At 44.9% G+C, this 27038-nt stretch overlaps 2 protein-coding genes across 2 annotated transcripts in view; one reads left to right on the top strand and one right to left on the bottom strand.

Annotated features, from left to right (window-relative positions):
• The window catches only part of fam120b (family with sequence similarity 120 member B), a gene marked incomplete at both ends in the record, with an annotated part of 154239 nt that extends 135793 nt beyond the window's left edge, over positions 1 to 18446 (top strand). Inside the window, 1 exon segment of the mRNA XM_084308226.1 lies at positions 18383 to 18446. Within this exon segment, the coding sequence (XP_084164352.1) occupies positions 18383 to 18446 (64 nt within the window).
• A 1816-nt stretch (positions 18447 to 20262) lies between these two features.
• The window catches only part of wdr93 (WD repeat domain 93), a gene marked incomplete at both ends in the record, with an annotated part of 37653 nt that continues 30877 nt past the window's right edge, over positions 20263 to 27038 (bottom strand). Inside the window, 4 exons of the mRNA XM_084308225.1 lie at positions 20263 to 20376; positions 23589 to 23716; positions 24456 to 24612; positions 25337 to 25397. Of these exons, the coding sequence (XP_084164351.1) occupies positions 20263 to 20376; positions 23589 to 23716; positions 24456 to 24612; positions 25337 to 25397 (460 nt within the window). The remainder of the gene's footprint in view (positions 20377 to 23588; positions 23717 to 24455; positions 24613 to 25336; positions 25398 to 27038) is intronic.

The raw sequence follows: 27038 nt of genomic DNA, 5'->3' as shown, positions 1-27038 counted from the left end.
AGCCATTGAGCCTGCATAGCTCAAGGTTGGGTGCTACACAGTGGTGGTGAAGGAGACCATTTCCAGAAAAGAAAAGTCTAGAAAAGTGCTATATAAATGCAATGATCATTCATTAATTCACCCCCCCCCCTGTCACCCCCCTCTCTTTCTAGCCCCACAGTCCCCGCTCTCTCTTTCATGGTCGTAACTTTGAAAATTGATGATCCCAAAAACATATATAATTTTTTCCTCTCTACATGAAGTTAAGATGTGAGGTTTCCACTGAGGTTAAGGTTCAGGTTAAGGTAAGGGTTTGAACCGTTCGGTTTATAAACAACCTTTTAGGTATAAACGATGACGGGCTACAGTGTTGTAGCTTGGCCCAGTGACACCAACTAGAGCAGTGGTTCTCAAACCTTTCAAGTCGAGGATCCACATTGGGACGTAAGAGGCCACCCCGGGGGAGCCACCGAAAACCTCCTTAGGGACCCCTGGGGGTCCCTGCACCACACTTTGACTTTCATTAGATGATTCAGTTTGACAGTTGTGTAATGAAAGTGTAATAGATACAGCTGAACTTCCAATAGAGTCAGAGAGAGAGAGAGAGGGGGGGGGGAGAGAGAGAGAGAGGGGGGGGGGAGAAAGAGAGAGAGAGAGAGAGAAAGCGAGAGCGAGAGAGATTGAGAGAGAGAGAGAGAGAGAGAGGAGAGAGAGAGAGAGAGAGAGAGAGAGAGAGAGAGAGAGAGAGAGAGAGAGAGAGAGAGAGAGAGAGAGAGAGAGAGAGAGAGAGAGAGAGAGAGAGAGAGAGAGAGAGAGAGAGAGAGAGAGGGAGAGAGAGAGAGAGAGCGAGCGAGAGAGAGAGAAACGAGAGAGGTGATATAGATATACAGCTGAACTTACAGTATCTTTGCACCCCCTATTGGTGATAATAATCAACAAGACAGAGTTTACCGAGAAAATGTTCACAAGCCAAAATGCTCCCACTGCTGGACGAAATGGAAATGTGTCCATTGAGATGGTAGAGTAGAGTGGTTAGAGACTTCTGCCTCTGGAGCCACATGTAACCTGTCATGGTTATTTCATTGACTGAGTGTTATTTTGTCCAGTCCCCGATGGTTCAAAGATAATATAAATAAACAAAATATTAAATAAGTTTATGTTCATTTATCCAATTACCTTTGGTCTCCTAAAATGGGAGGACTGTGTAAAAAGGCTACAAGGATGTAAACACCCTCAAATTAAAACTGAAAGTCTGCACTTTAACCCTTTCACTACCACACTACCAAAGGGTTAACCCTTTCACTGCCACACGACAAATGGCTAACCCTTTCACAACCACACTACAGAAGGTCTGGGGATCATCCCTATGTTCCCCGGGTTCTATGTTCCCCGCTTTGATTGATTAATAGATTGAACATTTTATAAATTTGTATTATTTTATTAATTATTAATGTCCGCCTTGTTTCGAACGGTTAAGCTTAGGCCCTCTTTCGAACTGGTTATGGTTAGAGTTTGGAATCAGGGCTGGTGGTCTAAAATGTTCAATCAATCAATCAATCAAAGCGGGGAACATAGGACCCGGGGAACATAGGACCCGGGGAACATAGGACCCGGGGAACATGGACATGCTCCCAAGGTCTGTAGTGTGGTAGTGAAAGGTTAACCTTCTGTCGTGTGGCAGTGAAAGGATTAACCTCATAGTCATAGTTCCACTTCAAATCAGAGCCTCAACGTTAAAACATCGCTGTCCTAGGACCTACGGACAGCATGGTATTTGCAGGGGTCTTTGAATGCATCACTCTTTGAATGTGTCAGTCTCAATCATAACCTATGATCAGGTACATGGATATTACACTGGGCCATAACATAAACATGTGCTTGAAGGACTGTTTGACCTGTGGGTTGAGGGTAGGCCTATGCCTCAAAATACTGATTCATATTATTCATTTCGAGACTAGTTGTATTAATTTTGTCTAAATGTATGTCATTGCAATTCTTCAATGCCTCATAGTAGTGACTCTGTATGCTTTATGAATGAGGCCCCTTTAGTCATTTGGGATGAGAGGGAACTTCACCTACCATCAAATTACTCTCTGCTAACAGTGATTCTAGTCTGCCACCTTGTGGTCTACTAACAGCATTACACCTTGGAGCAGACAGGCGCACACATAGATCCACAAAGAATGGATTGCACGGTGCTAATGGCACCCTTACTTACAAATTCATTATTAATTGAAAATGGGGGACCCTGATGTAAACAAAACGAAAGTCTTTCTCTGGTCTGCATCCCCCTTAACAATTGTGTGTATTGAGCCGTACTGTATTAATTTGTACCCATTCTGCAATCTGTTAATAAAATGTTCATTCAATCAATCACCTGCACAGCATTTGATTGATTGATTGATTGATTTGATTGTGGAATAGAGACATCATTCAAGGGATAAAAACATGATAAAATGCAAGCACTTATTTCCATCATGGTCCCTGGTATTAAAAAACAGGACATACATCAACATAAAACAACATCATAAAACATTCAGATACAATATACAGTTGAAGATAAAAGAATGATAAATAAATATGCTACCCTCTCTTTCCTATGCCGATAGCCATGATCGTACATTTTGAAGCCAGTTAACCATTTATCTATCAGCTGGTGAAGATGACTAGTAGAGCAGACAGCATCTATCTATCAGCTGGTGAAGTTGACTAGTAGAGCAGACATCATCTATCTATCAGCTGGTGAAGTTGACTAGTAGAGCAGACAGCATCTATCAGCTGGTGAAGTTGACTAGTAGAGCAGACAGCATTTATCTATCAGCTGGTGAAGTTGACTAGTAGAGCAGACAGCATCTATATCAGCTGGTGAAGTTGACTAGTAGAGCAGACATCATCTATCTATCAGCTGGTGAAGTTGACTAGTAGAGCAGACAGCATCTCAAACAAGGGACTAAACACGTTTCGCAATTATGCCACATCAATGTGGAACGCCCTACCCAAAGCTGTAAAGCAGTGGAGGTTATTCCATGACAACATGTGAGGCAGTACTTCACTCATAATATACAGTCAGAAAGAAGAAAAAGAAGAAGAATATTTTATTTGTATTAATTTACATATATATATATATATATATATATATATATATATATATATAGGGGCGGCTACGTGGCGCAGTGGGCAAGGCGCTCGCAATGAATGCTGGAGACTAGGCTCGAACAGGATGCCTCCTGTTCGAGCCCCGCTCTCCACGGTCGTCCACAGTAATACACATTGGCCGTATTACGGGGAGGGAAACTGAAGGGTGGGGATCGGGCGTTGTGGACAGTGACTCCTACAGGTCGGTGGTGCGCCTGCGCAGTAGAATCAAGAAGCGACGGGGGCGGGGCCCCTCCAAAAAGCCCAGACCCCCGACGCTGAAAGATCGAGCCGCACAGGTGAAAAGATGCGACGGCTGTTACCTCAAGTATCGGAGGGGACTCATGCTATGTATGACTTAGTCCACATTGCAGCCGGCTTGTGGGAGGCAAGAAGAAACAACGTTCGAAGACAGGGGAGGGTTGAATTGGACGATATGAAAATTGGGATGGGAGAAAAAATTTAAAAATGGGAGAAAAAGTGGATTATTATTATTTATTTTGTTATTAGAAATGTTTTCCTCTGTAAAAAAAATGCCAGTGAATTTTTTTTTCTTCTTCAAAACTGGCCAAGTGACAGCTCTGAGCTCTCTGATCTGGCCTGATCATAACTGCAGTAATGGCCAGCTGTCAATCACTCAGTGCAAAATAACTGCACTGGGTTGGGCTTAAGAATGTAATTATCCAATCAAAATAGGGTAGGGTTGGCGGGCTAGTGAGACTTTGGCGTTCACGCCGTGCCACACAAACTTAAGATCCAATCAGAGACGCACAGCAGCGTGATTTGTTCTTCGCAAACATAGGCTATGGAAAAAAATCACGCAGCTCGTTCTGTCCAGGAGCCTGGAGAGAGGCTGAAAACCCGCAGTTCTTGCCCGACTGTTGGGAGCTGAATCCCGGATCCGATTTTGACGATGAAGACCCCCAAAACATGGAGGTCCAGAAAAATTTAAAAATTCAGAAAAACTTTTTTAATACGTTTTTTTATATATATATATTTTTTTTTGATGAAAAGTTTGTTTTTCAGTCCGATTTCGGGTAAAGTGGTCGGTTCGGCCCGGGAAGGTCGAAGTGTGGTTCGTTGACTTTGTGGTCAACATGAGAGTGTGCGAATGGGTAGGTGGTGTGGGTGGTGATGGCAGTGGAGCAGGAGGGGTGGTGGTGATGTGCGAATGAGGAGCCTGACACCTGGGAGAAATGGGGGTGTTGCAGCCTTGGGGATGTTTTAAAAATATAATTTAATATATAATATAATAATTTGTGCTTCACCAAAAAATTTGGTCAGCAGCCGCCACTGCTGTAAAGGAATGTGAATCACTACCCACTTTCAAAACCACTCTCAAAAAACACCTACGGGAGACTGCAATTCAAAACTGGCCCCTGTAAATGTCCTAACCCAACCCCCTCCAATGTACAGTAAATGACCAAGTATGGTTTTGTCAATATTCCAATGTACAGTTTTGCTTGTACAGTTGTACAGTGTCCCCCACCCACCCCTCCTACCCAACCCCCCCACCCCACCCACCCAACCAACAACCTCAAATGTACAGTCCCCCCCCCCCACCCACCCACCCAACCCCCCGTCAAAAAGTAGATAAAGAATATATATATATTCAATTGTTTAATAAAAGTATTTGTGGGGGGGGGGGGGGGGGGGGGGTTCGCCCATGCAGGCATAATATAAGCTAGGAACGCCACTGGTCATCGTGGAGCACAAGTTGCTAGCAGGAAGGCTATTATGCAATACTATTGACCATGTAATGTAATGCTTTTCAGAAAATGTAAGGTAGTGTAGATTAGGTTTGAAAAGAAGAAAAGACAGTGATGAAAGACCCCCATGAATATACTGTTCACCGAAGAGGCTTTTTAAACTCTGAAACAAAGAGAGAGGATTCATTTCTCTACCATCGCTTCAAGTTACATGATCAACTCTTGTTTGGGAGTTGCTTTTTCTTACATCACATAAAGTTATCCTCATTGATAAATATAGCCCAGAACGACGGGAGATGTCATGGATTGGGGTCATCCCTATGTTCCCCGGGTCCTATGTTCCCCGATTGATTGATTGAACATTTTATAAATGTTTATTATTTTATTTTTTTGTGTTTTATTTTTTTATTATTTTTTAAACAAACATATAAACAAACATGACAACACACGATAAGATATACAAGCATTATTAACAGTGCACATCCAATGAAATCACCATATAGTTAAATGTCTTATACAGGATATACCCCCAATACCTGCTATCTGGGTTAATCCCGAGGGGGTGCATGTTCTCTCAAACTCGTGTTCCCCGGACATGGAACATCTTTCTATTCTGTGCCGTCCGTTTCACCTCCCGAGGGAGTTCACCGTGGTCGTCATGACCGCCGTATATATTCCCCCACACGCGAATACGGGCAAAGCGCTGGGAGAACTACACGATCATCTCAACAGACACCAGATCAAACATCCAGACGCAGCGATGGTAGTGGCCGGCGATTTCAACCAGGCCAACCTGAAGAAAGTGATGCCGTCCTTTTTTCAGCACATCGCTTGCTCCACCAGAGGGAAAAACACACTCGACCACTGTTATTCCCCGTTCAGAGCCGGCTACAAGGCAGTTAACCATTAACGGGGTCCACAAGCTCGAGCGACCACGACTCCATCTTGCTATTTCCGGCATATCAACAGAGATCACGTGACGCCGTCGTGTCACGTGAGACAAAGAAGTGGACCGACGAATCAGAGGCCACGCTCCAGGACGTGTTTACAGAAACGGATTGGGATATGTTCAAAGGAAGCGCCAGTGACGTCAGCGAGCTCGCAGACACAGTGGTGAGCTACATTACAACAATAGCCGATGGTATTGTCCCCAGAAACATGGAGGAGTATAAGGCTTCAGTCTATACTCTACGTAAGGCTGTCAAACTGGCTAAGAGGACATATGCTGATAAACTGGAGACACAAATGGCACAAAACGACACAAGAGGATTATGGCAGGGACTGAAGACAATAACTGACTATAAAGTCAGCGCCCCCTCAATGGGGAGCGACGACGCCTCCCTCGCGGACAAGCTCAACATCTTCTACGCTCGGTTTGGTGTAGACAGTGGCGCTGCTGGCTCTCCGGCTAGTGACGTCACTGGCGCGCCGGCTGTTGTGGAGGGGGGGGGGCAACCGCGGGGGGGCGGGGACGCTCTCTCGTTGTCGGAACACAGTGTGAGAAGAGCATTTATGCAGGTGAACACCAGGAAGGCTGCTGGCCCAGATGGCATAACAGGACGCATACTCAAGTCCTGTGCCAACCAGCTGGCCCCTGTGTTCACCGCCATATTTAATCAATCCCTGGCGGAGTCAGTGGTCCCTGCCTGCTTCAAGATGTCTACCATCATCCCTGTACCGAAGAAACCCTCCCCAACATGTCCAAATGACTACAGACCGGTGGCACTCACCTCTGTGGTCATGAAATGTTTCGAGAGGCTGGTCAAGAACCACATTTGTGCCTCCCTCCCCAGTGATATGGACCCTATGCAATTTGCATACAGGACAAACAGGTCCACCGACGACGCAGTCTCCCAGGTACTGCACAGCACCCTCTCGCACCTTGACCGTCAGAAGGGGGGCTATGTGAGACTGTTGTTCATTGACTACAGCTCAGCGTTCAACACCATAGTCCCCACCAGACTGGTGGACAAGCTGATCGAGCTAGGTCTGAGCTCCGCCCTGAGCGCCTGGGTACTGGACTTTCTGAGCGAAAGACCCCAGGCGGTCAGGGTGGGGGGTCAGACCTCCAACACCATCACCCTGAGCAGGGCCGCCTCAGGGGGTGTGCGAGCAGTGCGGTCGCACAGGGCCTCGCGGGAAGGGGGGCCTCGCAAAAAAAAAAAAAAAAAAAAATTATTAATTTTTTTTATTATTATTTTTTATTATTTTTTTATTTTTTTGCGAGGCCCCCCTTCCCGCGAGGCCCTTTTTCATCACAGACCTAAAATCTAGTTTTGCTTATATGCTTATATATTTCACATTAGACATGTTTGTAGAATGTGTCTGACTTGTTCCTGGGTCTGCAGTCCTGCAGACATACTCACTATTGGAGCTCAGCCTCTGGGGTTCTGCAGCAGCATTGGTTTCAACGAAGGGAGTGGTTTTACTTACATCATGTGTAGACAGTGTAGTACGCCGGCGTGGCAGCGTGAGTCAGCTGCTTTTGACTATGCTTAGTTATGCCAGCCAAGACGAAGAAAGAGGTCGGTCATTATCAGTCGGTCGGTCACCAAGGAACGTTGACGAAAGGCCTCTCGCTAGCGGGACAAATGGCCGGAGCCTTGTCATGGTATAGCCATGATGTCGGCTAGTAGCTAGCTTAGCTAAAGGCTAACGTTAGCTAACCTATTCAGAGGAGCGAGGCGAGGCGAGTGGATGTCTTTTCAAAAGAAGGAGAAGAGAACTTGTGAGCAGATAAATCTGTTAGGCAGCAATACGCCGAAAGGTGTCCAGTCTGCCGGAAAGTACTCGAAGAAGAAGAAGAAGAAATTACACCGTGGGGCCAAGAAAGTCTCCTTCCACGTTGATACTGCGTTATGGTGAGTCAACCTATGATTATATACCCGCCGTGGACCTGACCCTATCTCTCTTTCTCTCTCTCTGGAGCCAAACTGGTCGACTAGCTAATACTACTAGTAGCTAACGGTGTGTGCCTGGTGAGAGCACCTGGTTGTATGCAGCTACATACAGCCAGGTGCCTGATTGAGCTAACTGTTAGCCAGTTAGCTGTTTAGCGTCAGCTGGGAACGTTCGTTTGATGCTATCAGTTAGCCTTGAGAATAGCAGGCCCTTTGACAGAAGATGTAGTCGGGCCTGCACCATGACAAGGCTCTGGCCATAGCTTCTTTTTGTCCCGCCAGCGAGAGGCCTTTCGTCAACGTGGAGACCTGTGTTGCGGCCTTTCGCCCTGCGTTCCTCGTGCAGGTAAAATTAATGAAAATGTCATGACATTACCCCACTCTTCCTTCCTTCCCCTCCCGAATGTTTTGTTAATAACGATGTTTTTTTCCAGGCAAAACATATGCTACTTCACAACATTTGGAGATACGACATGTGCTGTGTGTGAATGGTCGTTTGTGTAGCTTGGGTAGCGTTGGGCCATTGGCCAAAGCTGTGTGTGGCCTGGTGTCACAGTACCTGGCTAGCCTATTTAGCTGATGTCGGCCATTGGCTCCTTGCTGCTTTGGTTTCTCTGGTATACCCTCTTCTTGTTGGATTTAAGTGTTGATCTTTGTCCTTTTGAATCTGTCATACATGCTCTAGTCTCTCTCTAACACACACACACATGACAAACACACATGTTCTCTCTCTCTCTTTCTCTCTTTCTAACACACACAGTCTGCCTATGGCGGCCTTTCTCGATGGCTAGGCTGTGCTCAAGGATCTTCAGTCACAGTGCTCAGGTATTCTGCCACTGTGTACTCTCTGTTTAGGGCCAAATAGCATTTCAATTTCTTTCCAATGTGTCTCTCTCTCTCTCTCTCTCTCTCTCTTGGATTTAAGTGTTGATCTTTGTCCTTTTGAATCTGTCATACATGCTCTAGTCTCTCTCTAACACACACACACATGACAAACACACATGTTCTCTCTCTCTCTCTCTCTCTTTCTAACACACACAGTCTGCCTATGGCGGCCTTTCTCGATGGCTAGGCTGTGCTCAAGGATCTTCAGTCACAGTGCTCAGGTATTCTGCCACTGTGTACTCTCTGTTTAGGGCCAAATAGCATTTCAATTTCTTTCCAATGTGTCTCTCTCTCTCTCTCTCTCTCTGTACACTGTATATTGACTGTAGAACGGGAGCTCTCTCTCGCTCTCTCTTTTGCTATATGTTGACTGTATCATGCCCCGCCTCGGGCAGCGCTATTATTTAAGAATATGTTGACTGTATAAAAAAATAATATATATATATATATATATATATATAATTTTTTTTATTTAATTTTTTTTTTACCTTTGGGGGGGGGGGGGGGGGGGGGGGGGGGGCTCGCGTTAAATCTCGCACAGGGCCTCGCATTTCTCCCAGGCGGCCCTGACCCTGAGCATCGGGTCCCCCCAGGGCTGTGTTCTGAGCCCCCTGCTGTACTCACTCTACACACACAACTGTGTGGCCAAGTTCAGCTCTAACTCCATAGTGAAGTTCGCAGACGACACGGTGGTGGTGGGGCTGATCTCGGACAACGACGAGAAGGCCTACCGGGAGGAGGTTGAGGTACTGGAACGCTGGTGCCAGGACAACAGCCTGCTCCTGAACATTGGTAAAACCAAGGAGCTGATCGTGGATTATAGGAGAGGACAGCAGGAGACGCACACACCACTGATGATTAACGGGGCCACCGTGGACAGGGTGAGCAGCTTTAAGTACCTGGGGGTCCACATCTCAGAGGACCTGACATGGTCAACACACATAGACACAATAGTAAAGAAGGCGAAACAGCGCTTCTACCACCTGAGACAGTTAAGGAAGTTCAGAGTATCGGGGAAGATACTCCAGTCCTTCTACTCAGGAGCTGTAGAGAGCATCCTGACCGGAAACATCACTGCCTGGTATGGAAACAGCACGACACAGGACAAGAAGGCCCTACAGAGAGTGGTGCGCTCAGCCGAGCGTACCACGGGTATTGCACTACCCCCCCTGCAGGTTCTATACAACAAGAGGTGCAAATCCAGAGCCTGCAGGATAATGAAAGACCCTCACCACCCGAATAACAGCCTGTTTCAGCTGCTGAGGTCAGGCAGACGCCTGCGAACCCCAGCTACTAGGACAGAGCGGCTGAGGCTCAGCTTCTTCCCCCAGGCCATCAGAGCCATGAACAATGAACATTGAGTGCTCAGAACATTGAACTATCCACACACAAGCACACATGAACACACACACGACACGCACGCTGTGCACGCTCACACATGAGCAGCCACTTAACACTTTAACATGAGCGGGCACACACTCATGTCGCACACACGCACACTTATGGCCAAAGGAAAGGACACTTTAAATTAGAATAACAGGAACAGTGTATTGCACTACCAAAGCTAACTAGCATGTCCCATATGCTCTGTAAATAACTATGTACAGATACCGAGATGTCACTCCATGTTACCTGTTACCTGTTTACTGCACAATGTTGTTTTTTCATTTTTGATTCTATTATATGTTGTACCACTGTATTGCACATCGTTGCGGGCAAGACCACCCGCATTTCATTGTATACCTGTATGCCGTGACAATTAAAACTCTTGACTTGACTTGACTATCTAATACCCTACACACATATGCTCTTGCTCGCACCCCCCCCTCCCGGACCCCCCATTGGATAATCCATCCATTATCCCTCGCTCCTAACCAGACACTATGCTAGCTTTTATTTTCTCCACCACTTCTAACCACATTGTCATTTTGGATTCATTGAGACCCAAAATTCTAGCTGTAGATATTTCTTGATAAATCACATCGAGATATGTAATAATCCAGACCTTTCGGCAAATTTTTTCCGGTTGGAACCATCGTGATTGCTATCAGCTTTTTAGCCACTGTGATACCCGATAAAACCAAGTTCAAGTTCAAGTTCTTTAATAGTTGTCATACAGAAGTACAGAATACTTTCATACAAAATGCTTCTTACTGTTACGCTCCAGAGACTGTGCTAGACAAGATAGTATCAAATAACATAATAACATAATATAGCATGAATTTAGAAGAAGAAAAATGAGGTCACAGTGTTCGGTATAGACATATGTACAATGTTCTGAGTTACCATATAATATACAATACACAATACTATGCAGTGTACTAATGTACAGTACTATCTAGTGCAAAGCAGAAATGGGATGAGGTACAATTTTAGGTACAATTTACAGTAAGGTGTACGAGTTGTAGTGCAATCCTTCATCCATAAATATAAAGTGTGGGGAGTGGGTGCTACAGTGTGTTTGTTTAAAGTGGGTGTGTGCTATAAAGTGTGTGGAGTGGGTGCTACAGTGTGTTTGTTTAAAGTGAGTGTGTGCGTGTGGATGTGTGTGCTATGTGCGTTTGGTGGTTGTTGTTGTGTAGTGTTCATTCATTGTTCGTTTAGCAGCCTGATGGCCTGGGGATAGAAGCTTCTTCTGAGTCTTTCTGTGCTCGCCTTGAGACTCCGGTATCGCTTGCCTGACCGCAGCAGTTCAAAGAGGCAGTTGTTCGGGTGACTGGAGTCTTTAATGATTCTCTTAGCCTTGCCCTTGCAACGCTTGTAGTAAATGTTCTGGAGGGTGGGGAGCCCCCCTCCAATTGTGCGTTCGGCTGAACGTGTCACTCTTTGTAGTCTGCTTCGGTCTTGTGCAGTGCTATTCCCAAACCAGGAGGTGATGTTGCCGGTCAAGATGCTCTCTATTGTACATGAGTAGAAGTTCTTAAGGATCTTCTGGCTGACTTGGAACTTCCTTAGGCGCCTGAGGAAGTAGAGGCGTTGTCGTGCCTTCTTCACAACACTGTCAATGTGTGTGGTCCATGTCAAGTCCTCGGATATGTAGGCTCCGAGGTACTTAAAGCTGTTGACTCTCTCAACCGGTGCCCCGTCGATGCTGAGGGGGCTGTAGTCCTTGACCCCCGACCTCCTGAAGTCCACAATCATCTCCTTTGTTTTGCTGACGTTCAGGGAGAGGCTGTTTTCCTGGCACCATCCCGCCAGGACCTTGACCTCTTCCAGGTAGGCCCTCTCGTCGTTGGCAGAGATCAGGCCCACCACCACTGTGTCGTCAGCAAATTTGACGATTGTATTGCTACTCCGCTGAGCCACACAGTCGTATGTGTACAGGGAGTAGAGGAGGGGACTCAGAACACAGCCCTGGGGGGCCCCTATGTTGAGGGTGATGGATGAGGAGGTGCAGTTGCCTGCTCTCACCACCTGGGGTCTGCCAGTCAGGAAGTCCAAGACCCACTGGCAGAGGTCATAGCCCAAGCCCAGGTCCCTGAGCTTGGCTATGAGTATGGAGGGGACTATGGTGTTGAATGCCGAGCTGTAGTCGATGAATAGCATTCTCACATAGTTCCCCTGCCTCTTGTCCAGGTGTGATGCTGCTGTGTGCAGCACATGGGATATGGCGTCCTCCGTGGACCTGTTGGGGCGGTATGCAAATTGCAGGGGGTCCATGTTGATGGGGAGGGAGGAGCAGATGTAGCCCTTTACTAGCTTCTCAAAGCACTTCATGGCTATGGAGGTGAGAGCTACAGGGCGGTAGTCGTTGAGGCAAGCAGGCTTGGATCTTTTGGGTACAGGGATAATAGTGGACTTCTTCAGGCAGGTGGGGATGACAGCCTGTTCTAAGGACAGGTTAAATATGTCAGTGAATACTGGGGCCAGTTGGTCGGCACAGACTTTTAGGACGCGGCCGGGGATGCCGTCCGGACCTGCTGCCTTCCTGATATTCACTTTTTTAAAGGTCCGCCTCACCTCATGCTCTGTTACCCTGAACACTGCGCCTCCATCAGCAGCCGACCCCCCCCCCCCCATTGCCGAGGCTTGTGAGCTGGTGTTGTTATTACCAGCATCAAACCTCGCATAGAAGGTATTGAGGTCATTTGCTAAGGAGATGTCACTGTTCAGTTTGAGGGAGGCGCCTTTGTAGTCTGTCATCGTTTTGAGCCCCTGCCACATAGCTCTAGAGTCAGCTTGTTCAAACTGGAGTTCAATTTTATCCCTGTAGCGCCGTTTGGCCTCTGACACTGTCCTCCTTACGTTGTATCGCGCCACCTTGTGGTCATTCATGTTGCCTGCCACTAGGCCGTCGTTGTATGCTTTGGTGCGCTCTCTCAGAGCTTCACGGACGGATTTGTCTACCCAGGGTTTTTGATTTGGGTAAACTTTCATTTTGGTAGTGGGGATTGTTTCTTTCACCCTAGTACAAACATAGTCCAGCACTGTCTCCGTGTAGACATTAATGTTATCTGTGTCGCGGAACACATTCCAGTCTGTGTAGTGAAACACTGACCGGATCGTCTCCTCTGACGTCAAATCCCATTTCTGCACCTCTCGCGAGACTACGGGAGTACTTTTAATTCTCTGTTTGTACTTTGGTGAAAGAAAAATGGACGCGTGATCTGATTTACCAAAGCCACTATCAGAATGAGCCTTGTAGCCACCTTTAAATTGCGTGTAACAGTGATCTAGGATGTTACCGCCTCTGGTGTTGCAAGTCACATGCTGATAGAAGTCAGGCAATACCTTTCTCAGATTGGCGCTATTGAAATCTCCCAGCACTAAAATGGCGGCGTTAACGTTCGCCACTTGTATTTTATTTACCTCGTCGTGTAGTCTGGAGAGCGCAACCTTGTTGCTGGCTTGCGGTGGAATATACACTCCGATCAGGACGATCGCCGTTAACTCCCTCGGGAGGAAGAAAGGACAACACTTGATGGTTATATATTCCAGTTCTGGGGAGCAGTGGTTGGATAATTCCTTCACGTTAGTTGGATCGCTCCAATTTTTGTTAAACATGAAGGCAATACCTCCTCCACGTTGTTTACCGGACTCTGATGACCGATCCTTGCGATGGATAAAGAAGTGATCCGCTGGTTGAATTGCGTGGTCTGGAACCTCCGGTGTGAGCCATGTTTCGGTGAAGCAGAGGACATTGCAGTCCCTAACGTCTCTTTGATATTGAATCCTTGCTCGGATGTCATCCAGTTTATTGTCAATTGATTGTACATTGGCTAGCAATATACTGGGCAGTGGTGTACGGTGGCGTCTGGATCTCAGCCTGTTACGGATCCCAGCCCTCTTTCCTCGTCGTCTTTTCCTGGGCTCTGGGAACAAAGGATCTGGTCCTAATCTCCGGAGAATTTCTTCAGGCCATTGATGCGGTTCGGAAAGCTGATCCAGTGAGTAATCCAGTTGGTAAGTTTCCCGTAATCCAATGTCTATGAGTGACTGACGGTCATATACATTAAATGCACCAACAGTTGGTACGAACAAAACTCTAAAAACTATAAATATTAACAAAAGTAAACACAGTCTCGACGGAGCGAACAGAAAGGCAGCCGGTCGGAGCAGCGCCATCTCTGCCCCCAATCTCTTTAGCTGCGGATTTACTGCATACTCAAAAACATCATTCAGCAGTAGTACAGAGGGGTGTACAGGTATATTCAGAGTTAAGAGATTTGATAATTGCTGGGTCACCTCTTTCCAGAATATTTTAACTGGTGGGCAGTCCCAGTACATGTGCATAAATGTCCCCTCGTCCCCATTTGTACATAAGGAGCATTTGGAGTCTTGTTTAAGACCCATTTTTTCAGTCTTATAGGAGTCAAGTATGTCCTGTGAATATAGTTAAGATTTATTTGTTGATGGTCCGGGTTCCTTGATGTAAATCGAACATTTGCCCAGGCTTCTTGCCAATTATTATTTTATTAATTATTAATGTCCGCCTTGTTTCGAACTGGTTAAGCTTGGCGACTCTTTCGAAGTTGGTTAAGGTTAGAGTTTGGAATCAGGGCTGGTGGTCTGACTATCTATCGCTACCGGGGAACATAGGACCCGGGGAACATATAGGACCCGGGGAACATAGGACCCGGGGAACATGGGACCCGGGGAACATGGGACCCGGGGAACATAGGACCCGGGGAACATAGGACCGGGGAACATAGGACCCGGGGAACATAGGACCCAGGGAACATAGGACCCGGGGAACATAGGACCCGGGGAACATTATGCTCCCCATGGATTTACCCTGGCCGCCGCTGAGAACCTTTTGCGCGAACATTTTCAAATGTGTAATTTAGATAATAGGTCAAACCATATGACCACCCAGATCCAATCCAATTTTGGAAAAAATGAATGGTGAAATGACCCGTTACTTGTGAATGCACTGTCGGATTTCCACCAAACTTGACACAAATGTTTGCCTTACAATAGCAAGGAGGCGAGGGGACGGCTAGGTGGGTTTATAAACACATAAACACTAGTAAATTGACATGGTGCACCAAGCCAAGGATATCACATGTTACCTATAGTTTGGCGTTACCATGCACTCTCTCCATAGGAGAAACTGTTAAAAAAGGTTAAAATCCAGATTAGGGCTTTGAATTAGTTGTTAAAATGGAGTTTAAATGGAATTATCTTTGCAGTTATATGAGCTCAAACATTATTGTAGTGTCTCCATTTTTATTTTTTATCTTTCTATCTTTTTCATCCCTGCCCACTTGCTCCATCTACATTCCCTACTGTACATCTCCTCTCTCCTCTTCTCTATCTCCTACTGTACATCTCCTCTCTCCTCTTCTCTATCTCCTACTGTACATCTCCTCTCTCCTCTCCTATATCTCATACTGTCATTTATTATCTTCTCTTCTTTTCTCTTCTCTTCTTTTCTTCTTTTCTCTTTTCATCTCATCTCTCTTCTCATCTCATCTCTCCTCTTCTCATCTCTCCTCTTCTCATCTCATCTCTTCTCTCCTCTTCTCATCTCTTCTCTTATTTTCTTCTCTTAATTTCTCTTTTTCTCTCTGATCTTCTCATCTCTTGTTTTATCTTCTCTTTTCATCTCATCTCATCTCTTCTCTTCTCATCTCTCCTCTCCTCTCCTCTTCTCATCTCTTCTCCTCTCTGCTCATCTCATCTCTCCTCTCCTCTTCTCACCTCTTCTCCTCTCTGCTCATCTCATCTCACTCATTTCACTATGAATTGAAAATGGGGGACCCTGATGTAAACAAGACGAAAGTCTTTCTCTGGTCTGCAACCCCTTAACAATTGTGTGTATTGAGCCGTACTGTATTTTACCCATTCTGCAATCTGTTAAATAAAGTTTTCATTCATTCATTCATTCATTCATCTCTTCTCTTCTCTTCTCTTCTGTTCTGTTCTCCAGCGGTGTGAAAGCTCTGACCTTTCCTCTACAGCTCTTTCTGGCACAGCTGTTTCCATTTTGTTCTTCAGAAACCTTTTTGCCACAGCTCCACCCCCTGGACCCCCCCTCTCTCTCTCTCACTGTCTCTTTCCCTCTCTGTCTCTCTCTCTCACTGTCTCTTTCCCTCTCTGTCTCTCTCTCTCCCTCCCTCTCTGTATATATGTCTTTCCCTCTCTCTCTCTGTATATATGTCTCTCTCTCTCTCTCCCTCTCTCCCCCTCTCCCTCTCCCTCCCTCTCTCTCTCTCTCTCATTCTGAATGTTGTAGTCCAGCTGACAGACAACAACAGCTACACAGCCTTCTACAGCTGTTCAGGTCTGAGACTATATTCTTCTTCCATTATTCTCTCAATACTCACTCAGTATGACTCAGACATGTAGTTGTTGTTATATACTGTGTTGATTTGATTATTCAAAGCTAATGTTTTCATGTATTTACTCGCTCGGTTTGTGAACTGCTCAGCAGAGCACTGCAAAAACAATAGTTGAATACATGTGTAATACTAAACAAATAAACACGAGGTTCGCTTGATCTATTCCAGGGGCAGGCTGCCCAAAGGAGGGCTGCGCAGGACAGATCCAGCCGTACACAACATTATTCTTGACCCTCCAAAGGGTTCCAGAGAATTATCACATATTCAGTTTGATCTATTTTGATGCAATCTAACTATCTGAGAGGGGATTTCTAAACTAACTTGACTATTAAAAGGTATAAAGACACTGACATTACGTAAGACACTGAGCTGAGCTGAAAACAAAATAAGTTGTCGTTTCCACCGAGTTTCCAGCACCCAGAAACAGAAACTAGAGTGGGAATGTGCCGATTCACTCTGTCCTCGTTTACTTCTCTGAGTTATGGAAAAAATGCAGGCTTCAATGTATTCAATGTCTATAGGCGCTGCTTACTTACCCCTTGGTGATGGTCATGTTTGTGTGTGTGTGTGTGTGCATGTGTGATTGTATGTGTGCGTGTGTGTGTGTGTGTCCAGGCCATGTTATTCTTTCTGTTCGCAACCTTCCAGTTCTATAGCCTGGCGTGCGGAGTCATCTTAATAGAGATGGCATCAAAGGCAGGTGCTGCCCTGCGCTCTACTAAAAGTCAGGTAAGCACATACATACATAATACATATAATACACAACTAATACATATATATGTAACAGAGCTGATATCGTCACCTTTTTGCGTTGTGTTAAACTTGATGCCCCGAGGGAGTTTCGAACCCGGGTCGGCCGCACCACGGGCGACATCACAGACCGCTATACCAAGAGGTGAATTCACTGCTTTGCAACGTGTCTATGTAAGGGAGAGAGTGAGTTTAACCCATAGCACCGCTACTCGCCACAGTCACTTCACAACATCTGAAGTCCATCGTGACTGCGCCTCATTAACATTTAGTCATTTAGCTGACGCTTTTATCCAAAAGCGACTTACAAGTTCTGTACGGCAAGTCATCAGGAAGGGCGGAAATCTATCAGCTGAGTAACAATGTTCATCAAAGTGTTGAGTGCTACAGTGCCTCGCGGTACCATCCGTTACATATATACATACACATTCATGCAACTGATCAAATAAAGCAAATACCTGAATGTACACTAGAGTCCCGTACAGTCTGCCTTCCCTTCTCGTCTCAACATGCAATGCAACCAGCACTGACTGACAGATCACTGTGTTGTATAGTAAGTAGGTCTCAGAGCCTCCTGGAGAACACTCTGGCTGCTCAATAAGACAGCGGGAGAAGCAGCTGCCTGCCACACGCATCTGCACAGTGTGGATGGACGGCTGATTCTGCAGTGTGGATGGACGGCTGATTCTGCACAGTGTGGATGGACGGCTGATTCTGCACAGTGTGGATGGACGGCTGATTCTGCACAGTGTGGATGGACGGCTGATTCTGCACAGTGTGGATGGACGGCTGATTCTGCACAGTGTGGATGGATGGCTGATTCTGATCCCTAAACCTTTGGTATCGTCCAATATAGAGTCCATTGCTTTTACTGAACAGGATAGACTTGGGTCGTCAGTTTGGGGTTATTGGGAAAACATTTTAGATTCTCCTGTAGAGATATCCAACATGCTTAATGTGTCAAATATGCAGCAAATCAAGTCCCTTTGCTTTGATTTCGAACATATTTAAGACATAGTTTCTTGGAATCAGATTTTAGTATCTGGGTAATTATCAACAGACGACTGTGATGACCACCTCTGATTTTTGATGATTTTGAAAATTTAAAAACCTGCAAGTTTACCCAGATAACAGTTGACAAGAGTGAATCTTTCTTCCAACAAATTAGTTTGCAATAAAGTATGATTAGAGGGCAAGGTAAACTCCTCTCCTCTCCTCTCCTCTCCTCTCCTCTCTTTAGGCCAACACCCTGCCGACAGAATGACGAGAAGACAGAGGAGTTATGGGGCAACGAGAAGGCATGAAGCGGAGTGGATGTTTGCATCCAATTACTGTAATACTCTGCTTAAACAAGGTCCTGGTCTGATCCAGGTCGGTCCCGTGTTGGAGGAGTTTACACCAAGCTATTGTTCACTATTTGGGCAATTTTACACAATTCCTGTGAGTCTATGGAAGACATCTGTAAGGTTTTTTTTCAATAAAATTCATTGTTTTGTATTTTTTTATCAAGTACTTTGGTGCACCACTTTCTCCCCTTCCAAAGTCCAAGCTGTTTTTGGCTGGGCTCCGCCCATACTCGCAATGCGCTTTGATTGACAGTCACCCAGCTGCACTGGCAGATACGCTAGGATGGAGGAACGTTTTCAAAGCGCACCAGTAGAGAGAGAGAGCAAGAGTGAGAATAATATATTGATGTTTTGTGTCTGCAAAAGTCCGAAATAGACACTGGAGTCAAACCAATGATCATTGTGGTCACAGGCAGGTGCTCTCACCACACTAACCCAGTGCGCCCTGGGATCCATCCCTAGCAGAGGAACCCTAATTCAAGTTTTCTGAAAATGTAAAATGTATACTTACTTAATTTCTAATACATTTTTGATCCAATAAGTAAATATATTACTTATGCCTTTACCCTCAGCCCTTCATTAATAAAACGCACCCACCATTAGGTTTTTTCTGCACCTAGGTTCTCATGTACTAGCAGGGTGTAAATAGCTACAATGGATAAGATAAGATATACCTATATTGATCACTCATAGGGGAAATGCAGTTGGATGCAGTAACACAAGGAAATGTAGTTAATGCCAAAGAAAGACATAAAATAAGATAAAATAGGAATAATAGATACAATAAAATAGATATCTGTGTGTATACTGTATGTATAAGCCCAATAGGCTGTGGCTCATACAGCATCGAATGTGGAGGGGTGGGGGCGACAGTGGCTCGGGAGGTAGAGCAGTCGTCTGGTAATCCGGAGGTTCCCGGTTCGATTCCCGCTCCTCCCGGGCAGCGCGTGCCGATGTATCCTTGAGCAAGACACTTAACCCCCAATTGCTCCTGATGAGCAGGTTGGCACCTTGCATGGTCGCCTCCGCCATCGGTGTGTGAATGTGTAAAAATGTGAGGAACAAATTGTAAAGCACTTTGGATAAAAGAGCTATATAAATGCAGCCATTTACCATTTAATGTGTGCCCAGGTGCAAATAGCATTGTTCATTACGGACACCTGGGTGCTAATAGCATCTGCCTTGTTTTAATCTTTAAAAGACAATTGAAGCTTGTATATATCGTGCTCAGAAATCAGCCCATAGAATATACACTTGCCGGCTTCCTCATGGGAGTCGCCATTATGATAAAGTCATAAATAGTGATACAGTGAAAGGGGGTGGGCTCCCCCTTTAAATGTAGAATCTGTAATGCCATCAAGCGGTCACCTCTAGGCAAAAGAGCCCCACTTGGTACTGTGCTGAGTTGTGTTGGAGTTTAGTAACTTATTATACTGTGAATTTCTCCAGACTTTTCTTGGCAGACCCTGAGGTGTGGCCAGCAGTAGAAACTCCTCCCCGATGCCCACTGAAATCCAACCCAAACAATAACAAAAGTTGTAAACAAAGCTCAATACCAAGAGAGGTCACTGTTTGACAACATTACAGAGTCTACCTTTAATATTAATATTCTACCTTTAATATTAATATTGCTCCTTAAGTTAATACTCCTTTAACACTTTCAATAATTCAACTTTTTCTTCCCTTTTTATTAATTAAACAATTTATAAATAAATTACAATTGACAAATAAACACAAACCAATTATTTTCACAAGTAGCCTACTATTGACTATGTCAGGGTGAGCTGCTGTGCTGCTGCCTCTCGTCTGGCTCTGCTCCTGCAGCTAGGACCTGTGAGGGTGGCCTGCTGTGCGTCATGGCTTTGGTCCTTTCATCCACACAGAGTGCCTAATATGAAAAGAAAGAGGGTGGGGGCACTTAAAGATCTCATGAAATTTAAATCGTACCCCCTTTGTCTGCACTATGTGCATCATTCTGCACTTGGAGTGAACACCAACAAATGGTCTTATACAACTGTCCCGCCCCTCCTCCATCTTTGTAAAAAAAACAGGATGTCAATCAAATCGCTTAGCATTCCAGCACAGGTGACATTTACATTTTGTCATTTAGCTGAAGCTTTTTTGAATGATGAATCCCACCTGTTCTTAAACTCAAATGCGCGTTCGCACTCAATTCATTTGCATACAGACCCGCCCGGCTGCTCCTTATAAGGTGTATGCAAAACAGCTCGAGAGGTTCTGGTATTGCATGCTGATCCATTCAACAGGATTGATTGATTGATTGAAAACTTTATTAACAGATTGCAGAATGGGTACAATACAGTACAGCTCAATACACACAATTGTTAAGGGGATGCAGACCAGAGAAAGACTTTCGTCTTGTTTACACCAGGGTCCCCCATTTTCAATTCATCAGGACATATATGACATACATGACATACAGATAGTCAGTACTGCTACATCTATACATTTATGACATACCAGATTTGCAAATACAGTACTGTTTGTGATACAGAAGGAGTCAAGAAAAGGGAGTATATACATTTGACGTAGAAACTGTACATTGGAGGAGGTTGGGTGGGGGGGGTTGGGTACACTGGGATATTGACAACCATACTGGGTAATTTACATTGGAGGTGGTTGGGGGGGGGGGGCACACTGTATAAGCAAGCAAAACTGTACATTGAGGGGGGGGAGACTCTGTACAAACAAACAAAATTGTACATTGGACTATTGACAAAACCATACTAGGTAAATGACTGTACATTGGAGGGGGTTGGGTTAGGATATTTACAGGGGCCAGTGTTGAATTGCAGTCTCCCGTAGGTGTCTCTTGAGAGAGGTTTTGAAAGTGGGTAGTGATCCACATTCCTTTACAGCTTTGGGTAGGGCGTTCCACATTGATGTGGCATAATTGCGAAACGTGTTTAGTCCCTTATTTGAGCCGAATCTGGGTTTAACATGATTTGTGGAGCTCCCTCTGGTGTTGTGATCGTGGTATTCACTGACCTTTGGGAAGTATTTTGCCATGTACATGGGTACCTTGGTCGTGTAGTGTATCTTGTAGACCAGGCCCATTGCAAGTTGCTGTACTCTGTCATCTACTCTAAGCCATCCTAGGTTGTCAAAGTGGGCAGGGGTGAGGTGGGTTCTAGGAGTAAGGTCAAGCAGTAGTCTGACCAGTTTGTTTTGAGATGTTTGTAATTTTGTTTTTAGCGCCTTTGAGGTGCTTTGGTACCATGAGGTGCAAGCATAGTCGTAGTACCCCTGAATGAGTGCTCCTGCCAGAGTCTTCAGGGTATTCTTGTTTACCAGAGAGGAAGCGGTTTGCGAGTTGCGACTGATCTCAAAATGAGATTAGATTCAAATGTATTGTTATTATACAGCACAAGTACAATACACCATCCAACCAGAGTGGATACATGCTGCAGAAATAAATAAATATAAATAAACGGCTTAGCGAGGCAGCCTTAGCGCACGTCTGAGTGCGCACACACACGTCTCACGACTCACTGCATGTGTGTGTGTGTTCCTGTGGGTCGCCCATCGCATGTGTGTGTGTTAATCTGATGACAAATAAAGATTTATACTTATACGTATTGTATATGTGCAAAATTAATAATTCCAGCTATGTAGGCTTTGTCAATACTGCGGCGTGTGTTGTGTCTGAGTTGATGCTCCAGAGTATTGCATACATCTCAATCTGAAACGGTTAAGCAGCCACTCATCTGGCTCTGCAAATAGATCAGACGATATGCGTTCTATGCGTACGGCCTGGGCAGCCAGAACATCTAACTGTTCTAACAGCAATATATAATCCATTTCAGAAGCAGAACGCACGCAATAAGTTATAATAATAATAATTATTGAAAAGTTCTGGGATTTTAAAGTCCTATTTGGGGGCAATTGACCAATGGTAGGCTTTTTATTTAATTATTTTTTATCTGGGTAAGAGTGCTCTCGACCACTCTTAGAATTTGGTCTTGCCTGAGAGAAAATCTAAAATAAGAAAACATTGCTGCATCCCAGGTAAGAACAAAATAAGAAGAAATTATAGTTAAGAACTAAATCTGTTAGGCGGCTAAGTGGCGCAGTGGGCAAGGGCGCTCGCCACTAACGCAGGAGATGCTGGGTTCGAGCCCAGCTCTCTGCGTTGCTTCCGGCTTGGCTGGTCGTTCATACTAATACAATTGGCAGTATTAGGGGGTGGGAAAGCCGGTGGGTGGGGATCGGACGTTGTGGACAGCGACTCCTACAGGTCGGTTGGTGCGCCTGTACAGCAGAATCAGGAAGTATCGGGGGCAGCGTGAGCCTCCCACGCGTTACTCCTCGCCACTGAGAGATTGCGCTGTACAGGTGAAAAGATGCGACGGCTGCCTCCTCGTGTACCGGAGGGGACACGTGATGCAAGGCTTCGTCCACATTGCAGCCGACCAGTGGGAGGCATGGTCTAGCAACGTTCAAAACAGGGGAGGGAAAAATTGGATAATACGAAATTGGGATGGGAGAAAAATAGAAAAACAGGGAGAAAAAACGGGGTGAATGAGGCCCATTGTCTATGGAGCAGCCCCAGAGTGACATCACCGATTGGTTCTTTCTCTTTCTTTCTAGCTTCAGGAGAGAGTGGTATGTTTTCACAAATACGGACTGAACTGTCCTGGGGCACCTGGATTCTTAAAATGGGTGACATTCCCCATTTAATCAGTCTGAATAGGTTCTCCAGTGATGTCATCGGAAGACACTGAATCATTGCGTTATGTTAATTACAGCTCAATGAAATTATGAAGATGAAGGGATCGCAATAGGGATGACTATTTCCATATAATTACGTTGAACCATAATTAACACAACACAGGGATTCAGTGTCCTCCAATGACACCACTCATTAAAATTCTGTAACTCTCAATAACTTCAATCTAAATTAAACGATTTATCAATCTAAATGAAAGTGTGCAACACTGTTGTGGAGCTTTGGGATATGTGTGAGATGATGTGCTTAATAAAATCAGCATTGTTTTTTTTTGGTGAAATGTCAAAATATGCAAACCTTTGCTGGAGGTAGTGATTGCAGGCTTCCTCCAGAGTGGCTTGCACACTTGCCCCTCTTTGTTGCCATGGAGATTCAGACTGGGAAACTTTGTATGGCGCGAGGATGGCGGGAGGCTCAGCGAAACGGAAGACCAGGAGTTGGCTCAGTGACTCACAGCCGCTTGGACTCCGCTGGTCACCTGAGTCACAAACGCCAAACCAAGAGAACTATTAGCCCTTTCACTACCACACTACCAAATGGTTAACCCTTTCACTACCACACTACAGACGGTTAACCCTTTCACTGTGACAATACAGAAGGTTAGTATAGTGAAAGTGTGTTCAGTTACTAGACTATGGATAGGCACCGACTTGGGATTTCAACTCTGAGGGATGAATGATTGAAGAATTCTTCCGAAAGAATTTTCCCTATGAGCCAACTTAAAGGGATAGTTCTGATTTTTGTAACTCTAGCCTTATTTCCTACTTTACCAATCGTGGTGTTGATCGGTAGAGTCCTTTCTCAGCACAATCCATGCGGTTCCTCATAATAGCTCTGGAGAGTTGGCCACAAACCAATGCAATGTCAATGGGGTCAAGCTCCTCTCTGTACAAGCTGACTGAGGCTCACTGAAACGTACTCCACAGTGCGCACACAGTAGATTTCAGCGAGCTTCAGTCAGTATGTAGAGCCAGGAACTCGACCCCATTGACTTTGCAGCGACTTGTGGCCAACTAGCCGGAGCCAGTATGAGGAACTAGAGAAAGGACTTTACCAATCAACATCATAATCGGTAAGTCGGAAATAAGGCTAGATTCCCAAAAATCGGAACCATCTCTTTAAGTCCAAATTTAAGAGAAAAAGACCTTTGTGCCCATTCCTAAAGATCGCCTCTACAGTACGTGTGTTGGCACGAGGCATGAATAACGTGTATTTACCTCGGATGAACAGAGTCTGATGTTCCCCGTCCAGAGCATAGATAGGATCCCAGGGATTCGCGAGGAGATGAGTTGCAGGAGGAATCACAGAACACACAATGGATTTGTTGATGGCGTCTTGCAGGAACATTTCCCCATTTCTCTTCACCACGAGAGCCTGGTCAACGGAGCACAAACACAGAAGGGCGGGTGATTCTACACAAACAGTTTCAAATAGCCCTCATCACGCTGGAGTAACATCCATGTCGGCTTAGGAAGCTTCCAAAGAAAATGTAATTTTTTTTTTCTTTTTATATTTTTTTTATTATTGCAAAACAAAAATGATTAAAAGTCAGTACTCAACACATAATGCATAATGAAACTTACAGTCAAGGTGGTTAAAATTACATGCAAGTACAGAAACAAGATAAAACAAAAATAGTCTATAATAACATTTTAACCGTATACAGTGTATATCCAGCGAAATTACAATTATATAAATGTTAGTATAGAATATACCCCTAATACCTATTTTCTAAAACCCTACACACATATGCTCCAGCTCGAACCCCCCCCTCCCGGACCCCCCCTTGGATAGTACCTCCATTATCCCTCACTCCTAACCAGACACTACCATTATAAGTTAGCTTTTATTCTCTCCACCACTTCTACCCACATTGACATTTTGGATTCATTGAGACCCAGAATTCTTGCTGTAGATATTTCTTGATATATCACATCGAGATATGTAAGAAACCAAACTTTCCGGCACATTTTTTCCGGTTGAAACCAGCGTGATGCTATCAGCTTTTTAGCTACTGTGATACCCGATAAAACCAATCTCTTTAGCTGTGGATGAAGAAAATGTAATTTTAAAGTCAATACAGCGATTTTTGTCATACCATGCCCCGCAGGAATGGCACCGGTGTGATGGCCGTGGGGAGACCTCCAGAGTCTTCATGCCTAGGCAAATGGAATATGTACATTCAAATATAGTCGAATGTAGTTTCTCACTTTTCCACCTGACATTCTAATGTTAGCTAATGACATTCAAATACTACAGGGTTCGTACGGTCACAAAAAACAAAACAATTATTTTTAATAAAAAACGTCATGGAAATCTTTTCATAATTTATTCCTATAAGTAATTGATTTCTCAACCCAGTGAGTGTTGGCAATCGAGCTTGGCTGCTGGTTTTTACGGATTACATAACCCGCCCAGTCATCACACCACGTGGCAAAAAAAGAAGACCTGAGAATTCTAAATCAGTTATAAAAACATATACAGTCAAATAATATAAAGGCTATGAGTCACGGAATAGACTAGAATAGATAGGACTATGATAAGCAAAAACATTTGTAGGAACCGTGATACAAACTTAAAAGAACACGCCGACATTTTGGGAAATGAGCTTATCGTCTTCTCCAGAGAGAGACAAGAAGAGAGATACCAGTTTCCTCTCTGTGTGTTCAGTAGAAAGCTATCTGGCTACACGTACATATTCCGGATCTCCTCTCTGGTAAACAAGAATACCCTGAAGACTCTGGCAGGAGCACTCATTCAGGGGTACTACGACTATGCTTGCACCTCATGGTACCAAAGCACCTCAAAGGCGCTAAAAACAAAATTACAAACATCTCAAAACAAACTGGTCAGACTACTGCTTGACCTTACTCCTAGAACCCACCTCACCCCTGCCCACTTTGACAACCTAGGATGGCTTAGAGTAGACGACAGAGTACAGCAACTTGCAATGGGCCTGGTCTACAAGATACACTACACGACCAAGGTACCCATGTACATGTCAAAATACTTCCCAAAGGTCAGTGAATACCACGATCACAACACCAGAGGGAGCTCCACAAATCATGTTAAACCCAGATTCGGCTCAAATAAGGGACTAAACACGTTTCGCAATTATGCCACATCAATGTGGAACGCCCTACCCAAAACTGTAAAGGAATGTGGATCACTACCCACTTTCAAAACCTCTCTCAAGGGACACCTACGGGAGACTGCAATTCAACACTGGCCCCTGTAAATATCCTAACCCAACCCCCTCCAATGTACAGTCATTTACCTAGTATGGTTTTGTCAATAGTCCAATGCACAATTTTGTTTGTTTGTACAGTGTCTCCCCCCCCTCAATGTACAGTTTTGCTTGTTTATACAGTGTGCCCCCCCCCCCCCCCCCAACCACCTCCAATGTAAATTACCCAGTATGGTTGTCAATATCCCAACGTACCCAACCCCCCCCACCCAACCTCCTCCAATGTACAGTTTCTACGTCAAATGTATATACTCCCTTTTCTTGACTCCTTCTGTATCACAAACAGTACTGTATTTGCAAATCTGGTATGTCATAAATGTATAGATGTAGCAGTACTGACTATCTGTATGTCATGTATGTCATATATGTCCTGATGAATTGAAAATGGGGGACCCTGATGTAAACAAGACGAAAGTCTTTCTCTGGTCTGCATCCCCTTAACAATTCTGTGTATTGAGCTGTACTGTATTGTACCCATTCTGCAATCTGTTAATAAAGTTTTCAATCAATCAATCAATCAATCGTTAGCCTAGCTTAGCACAATGAATGAAAG

The sequence above is a fragment of the Notolepis coatsorum genome (assembly GCF_963971535.1).
Source record: "Notolepis coatsorum genome assembly, chromosome: 2".
Classification (NCBI taxonomy): domain Eukaryota; kingdom Metazoa; phylum Chordata; class Actinopteri; order Aulopiformes; family Paralepididae; genus Notolepis; species Notolepis coatsorum.
Note: the sequence above shows the minus strand (reverse complement) of the source record. Positions and strands in the feature narration are given on the sequence as shown.